The sequence below is a fragment of the Phalaenopsis equestris genome, unplaced genomic scaffold (genome assembly GCF_001263595.1).
Source record: "Phalaenopsis equestris unplaced genomic scaffold, ASM126359v1 Scaffold000111, whole genome shotgun sequence".
Lineage (NCBI taxonomy): Eukaryota > Viridiplantae > Streptophyta > Magnoliopsida > Asparagales > Orchidaceae > Phalaenopsis > Phalaenopsis equestris.
This window is the reverse complement of record NW_018164553.1, coordinates 62,737-74,321: the sequence shown is the minus strand read 5'-3', so window position 1 is coordinate 74,321 and position 11,585 is coordinate 62,737. Positions and strand designations below refer to the sequence as shown.

The following is an 11,585-nucleotide window of genomic DNA, read 5'->3' as shown; positions in this document are numbered from 1 at the left end:
CTCAATAAAATAGGGTAGCCAAGAGGAAAAATAGTCACCTTCTTGACGTTGCTCGTTCCATTTTGCTTCTATCCAATGCCCTCAAATAGTTTTGGAACGATGCTATTCTAACTACCACCTATCTCATAAATAGAGCCCCCTTTAAAATTCCTAAGTTCCGAACCCCCTTAGTCATCCTGATGTTATGCTTCCTTGCCAATTGGGTCTTCTCCACATTAGATCCCAAGATTTTTGGATACACTACCTTTGTTCAGAATACTACCCATACTCGAAGAAAACTTGATCCCAGATCTATAAAATATATCTTTTTAGGGTACTCCGCAACTCAAAAGGAGTATTGGTCCCTTGATTCACCACTAACAAAATCTATGTGAGTGCTAATGTCTCGTTTTTTGAAACTATTCTCTATTTTTCTAGATCAGCCTCTAGTGAGAGAGAGCTTAAGTTTTCCGATAGTGTCCCTTATCCTACTTCTATAATGAACCACCCATTGTTCCTACGTGTGAGGAGTCCCAGTCCCGTTGCGTGCACCATCTCCTCCCACTGTCCGTGTTTACACTCGGCGCACTTGCCCCTATGCTCCCACTATGGAGTCGGCTATCTTCTTATAGGACCTTGACTCCACTCCGGGCGACATCCTCAGCACAGTTCCTCCTCTGACTCAGAAGGTGAGTTCTCCGAGTAAGGTATGAATTCAAACATGCTCCCTATATTCTATGACAAAATATGTCTCTTTCCACAGTTTATCAACGACCTATAGAGCATTTACTACTGCCCTGACGAACCATCAGATTCCTGCTACCATTGATGTTGCTCTTGCTTATCCAAATATTTTCCTATTTCTATTGGTTTATATCAGGGAACAGCTTTAAGCCCATATTTTTTGCTTTGGTTATGGATGGTTTTACTGGACACTTACAGGAGGATGTACCTTGATGTTTGTTTTTTGCTGATGATATCTTCTTGTGGATGAGACGAGAGAAAAAGTTCAGGAAAAATTTGAGGTCTACAATGTAATTTTAGTAGTTGTAGCTCTAGCGACAAAAATGTAACTATAGGTGATCAAATTATTAGATATCTCGGGTTTATTGTTCAAAGTGATGGTGATATTGATGGGGATATTATTAGTAGAATTCAAGTTGGTTGGTTGAAGTGGAGGAATGCTTCGGGCCTATTGTGTGATAGAAAAGTACTGCTTAAACTGAAAGGAAAATTTTATAAGATGTTGGTGAAACTTGTAATGCACTGTTGCGCTGAATGTTGGCCTTTAAAAGAGAAGCATAAAACTAAGTTAAGTAACATTCATTATAATTAAATGAAAATATGACACTAATTAAGACGCAATGGATAAAAAAGATTCATGCAGCTGAACATATATTTGGTAACTTTTAAATTAGAGGGATTGTTTTCCATATATATATATATATATATATGCATGCTATTGGATTCTTGTATGTATGGATATCTAATATCTAAACTTTCATTTTCATATACATGTCATGTTATTAAAAAGGTGTATTTTTACTATTTAAAGATAAAATAGGTGTTTATCTTTCTATATGATATAAAAGTTGAATGGTATGAACGTAAACCTTAAAAATGAGATATTACACATGTAAAAAAAAATTAGAAATAGATGGTATACATGCAACACTCATTTCCAATTAATCTCCAATCAGCCCTCAAAAGCTAATGTGAAATCCTTTTCAAAAGTTATCAAATTGGTCCTTAAAACACTTTATGAAACCTATTATATTTTTGTCATTTAAAGGCAGCTTGAATATGTTCGAAGTTCAAATTCTCTACAAATTTGACAGCTAGATTTAATTCTAAGGAAAACACAAATCTCCATTCTTTCTTTCTCAACTATAGAAATAGAACAAGCTTGCAAATTCAATTGAGAATCACTTGTTACTTCTGGGAGAAGCTGATCTCATATTCCATTGTTTAAATTGCCTTGATATTTTTAGATATTCTTCTCATTCCTTTATTTTGAACTTAGTTTTGATTGATCACATAGACTGTATGCACACTATAGGCGTTTGTTTTAGGATTGTCTTTAGTTGTGGTAAACGTTAAGTCTTCTTTTGCGTTTGTCATAGAGTTAGTTGTTGCTCCTAGTCGGTCGATCGTTGTTAACTTGATCAGCTCAAGTGGAAATCAAATCAAAAAGCATGAATGAACCTCAACTTCAGAAAAAAAGCTAGGATGAACCTCAAAAGTAGGGATGCTTCACAAAGAACAAGAATACAAATAAAAGATGTCCAAATCGCCTAGTCGATCGACGAGTCTAACCTAGGTATAGGATATGTTACCTTTTTTTTAATGAATAATTTGTTGTGATTTTATGCTTTTGTGTTGATGTTTGTTTTGTGCCAGCTTAGTTTTTGCCTCTTTTTTTAAATTTGTTGGGAGTGTTTTGCTTTTAGCATAAATTATTTCGTAGGCTATTTAAGAATTATTTTTTCTATCACAATCAAATAATTGGAATTTAAAAATTTCAATATCAAAACTAATAATCAAAACAATAAAAAAAATGCATTCACACATTTAAAACATCATTACATAAATAATACAGATGAAATAAAATAAAAATAACTAGTTTGTTCTTGATTTAGGAATATACACAAAAGATCATCTTTAGGCATATACATACATATTCATTTTATTCCTTAACTTCAGGTTCTCACTTATTTCATGAAAAGAGACAATTTTTCCTTGTGAGGATCACCACATTCTAGAATGAGCTCGCCTCTGCATGCTAACTTAACCTATAAATTGATCTTATACATATATCATCAAGGACTGCACACCCATACACAACCTACTTTGTCACTTGAAACTAAAAATTAATTAAATAGAATATGAGTGGTGAGAATAAAAATCTATAAATTTGAAATTATAAAAAAAATATTTTGCATGTCTTAAGACATTTGCATATTAGTCATATTTTAAGCCTCTTGATTTTAAAATCTAATTTCGAAACTTACTTTCCTAGTAAATAATAACCTATCCTACTTTACATTTCATGAGACTGTTCATGCATGATTTTACGATGTTAAGTGGGTTTAGTTGACAGCTCTATCCAGACAGGTTTGTAAGTCTAATAGAGTCGAGCTTGCCCGATCCTTTATGAGATCAAGTTCTAAATTCATGTTTATGGCATTCTCTTTGTTATATTTGGTTTCGAGGTTTTACTTTTAGTATATCTCACCTTTATTCTTGGAATTTTGAGGCCGTTCTTCTTGGTATGATATAAGTACTTACTTCCTAGACTTTCCTATGATTGGATATCATAAAACATAAGTTCTAAAGTTTGTAATAAAATTTCAATTCAAATATTAAATCTTTTTATCTTAAAATCAATAAAGCCAAATAATAGGATAATTGAAGTATCATTGCACTTCTCAGTATCCAGACATTTCCTACTTCTCTTTTGAGTTTCTATAATTTTTCCGGTTTGAACTTTCCTATTTGAAATTTCAAATAAGCAATTGTGGAAATCAAACTTTAAAAATTTTTTAGGACATAACTTCTGGATTAATAGAGGGTTTCTTAAGATGTAATTAACTATCTGGGATTGACTTTATAGGAAGTTAGTAACCCATATTAATCTAAATTCTATTTAAACTTTTGGTTAGGTAGGGGAAAAATTTGTTGGTTTAAAATGCATACCCATCGAATATCAAATAAAATTCTTATTTGAATAATCAAATGCATCGTAATGTAGTTTATTTTTTTTCGAGATAATATATTATTTTTTATGTCATATTTGAATATACAATTAAATTAAAATATTTGAAATCTATGTTGACATGAAAATCAAACCAACACCCACTCTTGGTGCCTCATGACCACGTTCCTCTTCGAAATCCACTTCAATCGAAGCACTTCGACGTGATACAATCACGATTAGAGTCGCTGGGAAATCAAAGACGGGGTCATGACATACATAGATCTTTTAAACTTTCTTTTGTTTACTCTCTTGCGTGATCCAACCCGAAGCACTCGCTAAAACTCTCGCCTGTCCAATTCTGTGACACAATCGTGATTGGAGCCAGCAAAAAACGAACAACGGGATCAAAACATACAAAAATCTCCAAAATTTCCATATTTTCTGCCCCAGACCGAAGCGTTCACTACCTCTCCTTGTTGTCTCACGTGCCTCCCACTATGCTACCATGAAGACTAAGCTTGCTAGTTGTACTGCTGCTTATGATCCTTAGCCACACAATTTGTCCACTGTTTGTAAACCAAAACCATACCCCTTTTCCTATGTTCGCATGACCTACCAAAAGCCCAAGCCAAAACCAAAGCCTTTACAGGGAATTAAATACTTGTTCTAGGAAGCCCAAGTATCTATTCAGGAAATTAAGTACCGTTTAGGGAAAGTTAAGTGCATATTAAGAGAAACTCTTGCTTGTGTACTTTTTTACAGGTAAATTTAAGGACCGACAAGTATCTTAGATAGGTGGTTTAAAAGAATCTTTTGTCTGTCGGTCCTAGTTTCTCACGACACCGATCAATGAGTCTTTTAAATTATATTAACATACTGACACTATCTCCAATGCCCACTAAAAAGAGTAGACATCGAACGACTGCCAAAATTTTGAGTGATTTAGACTTGCAAATGATTTAAAATTTCGTGTTTTATAAAATTTTCAAAATGATTCAAAATTTTGAAATATTTAGACTTACAAAAATATTTAAAATTGTATTGCGAAGACTTGAAAAATATGTTCAAATTCAGGCATTTAAACTTGAAAATTGATTCGAACTTGGGCTCTTAGGCTTGAAAATTGATTCAAATATGAGTTTTTCAAATTTAGGCTCTTAGGCTTGAAAATTAATTCAAATTCGGGTTTTTAAGCTTCTACTCTTAGACTTAAAAATTGACTCAAATTTATGCATTTTGAAATTAGATAATAATTGTAGTTTAGGCTTTTAGGCTTGAATAATTTGGATTTATTAAAATTGAGCCAAATATTGAATATTTGCACTTGTAAAATGACTTAAACATATTAAGGGATAAGTTTAAGACATTGTTTTTTAAATGCTAAAATAAAGACTTAACACGTCAATTTCGCCATTGAATATGCAACTTCAGCTTGCAAGAAGATAAAAGGCGACTCTTTGGAAGCAAAAAATATAATTTTGGTAGTGATTCATTAATTCAATATCTACTAAAATTCTATTATTTTTAATGATTTCAAATTTCACAAAATTCAATGCTATGTTTCAATTCGAATAACATGCCTAAAAAATTGTGCAAAAACATGTTTATTAAATGGTTCAAATGCTCTTAAACCATGCCTATAAATCTAAATGACAAAGTATTGGCGTAATTAGTGAAGTTTAGATGATTTTAAGCCTCTCACTTGCATTTCAAGATATATCATAACTACAATACATTGTTTCAAAATGTATGTGTATAGTGCATTAGCAAAATCAATCTGTATGTGTTTCATCCAACTTAAAATTAATCACTCAAAATACGTAAAACATATCTCATCCACCCTCCATAATAGTTTGTAGGGGGTGAACATTTTTTGATTGATTTCAGTTTATAAAGAGCGAATGTCATATCAAGTGTTTCAATATATTTACACTAAAAGTAATTTCATGCTAGTAAGGACGTTATCCTAGTCCTCTTTCTGCGCGGTTTGACTAAAAGTTTCACAAAATTATCGGTTATGACCAACCCTTTGACTGGGTGGTTAGCACCAAATGATACTATTTTATTGCGTCACGACCATAACCAATATAATGACTTTCTACATTTGAGTTGTGAAATATAATGGTACAGTTAATTCATATAAATCTTTTTTGTTAGCTATGTTTGTCTTAAATTTGTCTCCCAAGAGGTTTGGCCTTAATTGAGCTTGACAAAGAGCGTTGCCTTGATGCCATGAACATTCTCCTCGCCTCAATTTGCTCTGTGGATGGACTTACGTATGACCTAGACCAAATGGTGGCTCACGTTGGTGTTGGAGTGGGTTGGAGGGCTTGAGAAGCTTCTATTTTGATCGAGGGAGATGTCTTGAGGCCTTGTGAAGCTTATGGAATAGAAGCTTCTCTAGCCCTCCAAGCCACTCCAACATTGCATAAGATTTCAAAAATAGAACACTAGACAAAATTTGAACCAATAAATAAGATTTAAAAAAGCAATTTCATGAGATATCCAAAATATGGAGAACAAATGAGAAAAAACATTGCATAAGCATTTTAAAATGCATAAAATTCATATACTTCATCAAAGATAAAGATTTTTCATGATTATGAATTACCAAAATGTAATTCTTCTTAAGCTTCCCAGATAAAAATAACAGTTTCAAAATATGTGATTTGTTCTTAATTAGAAGGCTTCATAATAATTTGAAAATGCTTTGTGGTATTACTTAAAACTTCATCAATTCAACCATAGTTTTATAAACACTACTCTGAAGAAGTGAAATAGAATGAGTTAATTCTTCCCCAATTTTCATTCTGAGAGAAATGATCTTCATTTCAAGCATAAAAAACGTATCATGATTAGTTCTTCCCCACTTTTTCTTTTGTTTCTCTTTTCTTTCTTTATTGATCATTGAAATTGCAATAAGTTCATTAAATATTTTTACAATACAATTTCTTTCTTGTATGCACAATTTCAATCACTCGCGTGACATCTAAAATCTTTATGTTCACAATAAGTTATGTTACAAGTTGAAGATCTTATCACAGGAAATATATTTAATTTGTTTTCTACTTTCGGTAAAGATTAGTTTGCTTTCAACGAAATTCACATGCTAATCAATATTAGATCATTACAAAATCTTAGACCAGAACATCTCAAATCAAGAACCAAGGAAATCCAAAGTAGTATAATCTTCCCGAATAAAAACTGAGTTATATCTTCGAATTTTGAAGACTTCCCAAACGTAATAATCTCAATCAGCATCAAATTTGAATCACATAACAACGCACACTATACATCAACGCTCAGCCTAAAAAACATCTCCCAAAATACATGGAAATGCCACTAAAAATCAAATAGAACAAAGTACCCATATTTTTTTTCAGATCAAAGCAAATCACCATGGTGCTGCGGGTACAGCGTTGAAGCGCTATGTACGGAAAAACCCCATATAAGGGAGGAGGCGCCGCCCCCTCCATACACCTCAGCAAACTTCACTGTTGAGCTTGATCCATAAAATTGAGAGCTTTGTGTCGACAATTGATCAATACAATCAGGCTATGTATATCTTTAGCTGACAGATTTTCCATGATTTGAGTGCTAAAAGGACTAAATTTTAAATTTATACTTGCAATACAAATAACTTGAGTTACATTAAAATATCATAATTATTAATTTTTAAAAAGTGAAATATATTAATGTTATATTAGAATTGTGTGATATTGTATATTAATCTTTCCATTCCTAAAATAATAGATTTTTGGTATCGTTGTCTGACTACAATCTGCCGTGAAGAATAAGAGCAGCTCTTCATTATCGCACTGCTTGTGTTAAGTACAGCCGAGGAACTTTGATACAACAAGCTATGATCAATAAATGTCATCTGAGAAATTTATAAAATATATTCATTTTTTCTTTTTCCTATTTGACCCTTAATATATTATATTTCATATTTTTTTCCTTAGGCCGGTGATAAGATGTCGTGGCGGATCATCATAGCCGGCGCAACGCTGGCGGTTCTGCTCTCTCTGGTGGTCCACGTAGCTCTTCACTCTCCCATCTCCCCGCTGCCTTTGGCTCTACCTTCTTCTAGTTTCCAGCCCAACAATCTCCTCAAGGTATGCTTCTGCCATGGCTTTTCTTCAAGGAGATTATACAATTTTATTCCTTTTAAAATAGTGTTTTGTTAAAAATATTCCCACTTTTATCAAATTTATATGATTATGAATTATTTAAGGCAAATTTTTAAAAGTTATTTTTAAAAAATTATTTATTAAAAGAATAATTTAAAAATATATTTTAAAAAGTGCTTGTCACATATAATGGGTGGTTAAATCCCTCTAAGTCACTCGATTAATTGGTGATTATTATGTGATTGGATGCTTGGCTCATCATAATTTCTTTTAATTTTAATGAGCTTAATTTAACTAGATATTTAATAATTTTTTTAGAAAAGATTTATCTTAAAATTTAAAAGTTTCTAAATTTTTATTAGATTTATTTGGACATCCAATAAATTATTTTTGAAAAATATTTTATAATTTTATGTTAAAGACTTTTCTTTCATTATAAATCTTTTAAATTTGATATTCAATTTAAAATATTATAAACTACTTTTCTTTCTATATTTCTTACATATTTTACAAAAGTTTGTTTAATATTTTTAAATCATGGGTTTTAAAGAATTTTATTATTTTATTAATTTTTCGTGCATTTAAAGTATTGCTAGGATAAATATTTTCTTAAAACTATTTTGATATTTTATTTAAAGATTTTCTTAAAAATAATTTATAATTTTTTTTGATGTGTTTAGTATTTTAAATTTTAAAAGTATATTAAGAAGTTTTCTATAAATCATTTATACTTTCTATAAGTTTTTAAATCTATTTTTCCAAATAGTAATTTATTTAATAATAATTACAATAGATAAAAAATAAAATTTATATCATATTTATAAAAAATAAGTTAAACAAATTAAAAAATACGGTTCGACTAATATTTTGGCTTTTTTTAGTATTTTATTTTTATTTTATTTTCTTATATATTCACTCTGTTAATTTATATTAAAAAATCATTCTGCACATTTTTATGTAATTAAATAAAATATAAATATATATAAAAGAGAATTTGTTTTATAATAATTATAATCAATAAAGAACATAAATTTTAAATTAGTAATTTATTCTAAAGTACTATTTTTCAAATTAGTAATTTTATTTTATAATTATTATGATAGATAATAAAAATTCTACACCATATTTACTATAAAATGAGCTACACAAATTAAATATTTGTCTTAAATAAATAATTTGATTTTAAATTTTTAATTCTAATTTAATTATATAATCATTTTAAAATTTATAATGACCGTGATTTTTTACACTTTTATTTAAAAAATAAAATATAAAAAATGTTTAAAATAGTTATAAAATTAACAATAAAAGTTATTGCAATTAGTTACCGGATTAGTTATGAAAGCTATTACTAATGTTTTACTAAAATATATAATTTAAAAAATATAAATGTAAACTATGAAAAATTAAAAATTGTGGTCTCAAAATATTAAAAAAATACAATTTCAAAATATTGCTAAAAATAATCCTGAATAAAATTCTCTTATAAAATTCTGAACACTATCCTAGTCCTAGTGATGTTAAAAATTTATAAATTATGGCAAAAATATAATTTTCTCTAAAAAGATAAAATTAATAATTATTAATCAAATTGATTTCAAATATTGTCTAAATTAAGGATTAAATTTTAAAATTAGAAAATAGAAAATATTTAAAATAAAATTTAATAAAATAGTTTAAATAAATTCTTTTAGTAAAATTTCAAAATAAATTTAATAAGAATTCTTTATTTTTATAAATTTGTGAATTTTTAAAATTTAATACGAATAATGTTTAATAAAGTTCTAAATAAGTTAAAAAAATAGAACAAAAAATATATTTCTATGTGGCCAGCTCAAACCATAATCCCCCTTTTACTTTGTTGAGTGGTTAGTTTTCATTCACTTGGGCGTCTAGCTCCTTTATATACCCTTTTATAGATTTTTTTGCAACTACCTTTTAAAAGTTTATCGAAGTGCTTATTGTGTCTAGTCTGTAGCTGTAAAATAAATAAATGAAATGTTTAATATTGAGTATTTGATAAATTGATACTGTTATCAAAGTTTACAACAATTATATATGCCTACAAAAAATGAAGAGTTGTCAAAACTTTATTATAAATTTATTGAAATTAATGTTTGGATGCGCTTTGACTGAAAAGTTATCTCAATTAAAATGCATTAAATTTCATGCCTCGTCATGTGTACTTTTATATGGCACGTCACAAATTTTATATTTATAGTGCTATAGATTTAAATAGAAGTATTGATCTTTATTTACTAACATTTGATGTACCCCAACAATATATATATATATATATGTGTGTGTGTGTGTGTGTGTGTGTAATTGACTTACACATGCATAGCTTTTTTATATAATTTATTTTCCTGATATTTTCATGAAAATTTGGACATTATTAACATAGAAGTTAGATCAGTTTGATTGTGCTCATATTTCCGAGGATCATAAACTATATTGTTTTATATTTCTGAGGTTCACAAACTAAAGAGCTTTCTTTTTCTGTTCTTTAAGAGTGTGGAAAAAATAGGAGAAGGAATTCTCATCCTTCCAGAAGACACATGTTTGGGGAAAGATGGCAAGCTCTACACAGCTACAAGGGATGGCTGGATAAAGAGAATGCATTCCAACGGTACTTGGGAGAACTGGAAGATGATTGGTGGTTCTTCCCTACTTGGGATAACCCCATCCGTGGATGGAGATATTATTGTTTGTGATGCCGACCAGGTTTTGGACGGCAGCTCTACTCATTTTTATGTGCATTAACCATGGTTTAACTTCCAATAAAATAGAATTATTTATGTAGGGTTTACTAAAAGTTGGAGAGGGAGGCCTCACCGTTCTAGCAACCGAGGTGGATGGCACCAAGATATTGTACAGATTTCTTCCAAAACTCAAAAAATTTCTTTTCCCTTTGTTATTATAAACAATCTCCTGAAAAAGAACAACTTTGTTACAAAAGATTTGCAGATGATGCCATTGAAGCCTCAGATGGGAGCATTTATTTCAGCGACGCAAGTTCCAAATTTGAATTCCATGATTTTTTCCTGGACCTCCTTGAAGCTCGCTCAACTGGCCGTCTCCTAAAATATGACTCTTTGAAGAAGAGGACGTCAGTTGTTCTTTCCAACCTATCCTTTCCTAATGGCGTTGCTCTTTCACCGAATGAGGATTACTTGCTTTTATCTGAAACCTATAAGTATGCAATCACAGTCCACATTTCTGTTTTGGACATAATAAGAGAAAGCAACTAATGGTTTTCTGCTCCAGGTTTAGATGTCTTAAGTACTGGCTCAAAGGAGAACTGAAAGGAAGTACAGAGGTTTTCATTGATAATCTTCCAGGCGCGCCAGATAACATCAATCTTGCACCTGATGGGTCTTATTGGATTGCCTTAATTCAGGTATATTTAAATTTTTTTTTTCTTTTTTGCCTGTGGGTGTTTCGTAGCACCTTTTTAATAGGATCTACGTCAAAATTTAGCATAAATTTAGCCAAACATGATAAATAGGGAAGCTAAATCCAACACTCTGCCCTATCCAATTCTCTTTGTTCCTTTTCTTTTTTGATGTAAATCGTGATTTACTAAATTCGGCTGTTTGGTGGATTTAACTGGTTTAGTTTTGGAAGCAAACATGTTGAATCAATTTATGCCAAATACACCGTATAAATTTATTAGATTTACTCTTAACTGAACCAAAAACTATTCCGGATTTAACAACAACTAGATTTGAAGAATCCGGATTTACTAAGCCCTGCTCGCAGCCAAACACTCTTCCTTC

The 11,585-nt window shown here is 30.3% G+C and overlaps 1 protein-coding gene across 1 annotated transcript in view; it reads left to right on the top strand.

The window, feature by feature from the left end:
- Positions 1–7,632: 7,632 nt before the first annotated feature.
- LOC110020908 (protein STRICTOSIDINE SYNTHASE-LIKE 4-like) overlaps positions 7,633–11,585 on the top strand; it is a 4,594-nt gene continuing 641 nt past the window's right edge. Inside the window, exons 1-5 of the mRNA XM_020719187.1 lie at positions 7,633–7,791; positions 10,318–10,530; positions 10,610–10,677; positions 10,766–11,002; positions 11,074–11,206. Of these exons, the coding sequence (XP_020574846.1) occupies positions 7,651–7,791; positions 10,318–10,530; positions 10,610–10,677; positions 10,766–11,002; positions 11,074–11,206 (792 nt within the window). The 5' untranslated portion in view covers positions 7,633–7,650. The remainder of the gene's footprint in view (positions 7,792–10,317; positions 10,531–10,609; positions 10,678–10,765; positions 11,003–11,073; positions 11,207–11,585) is intronic.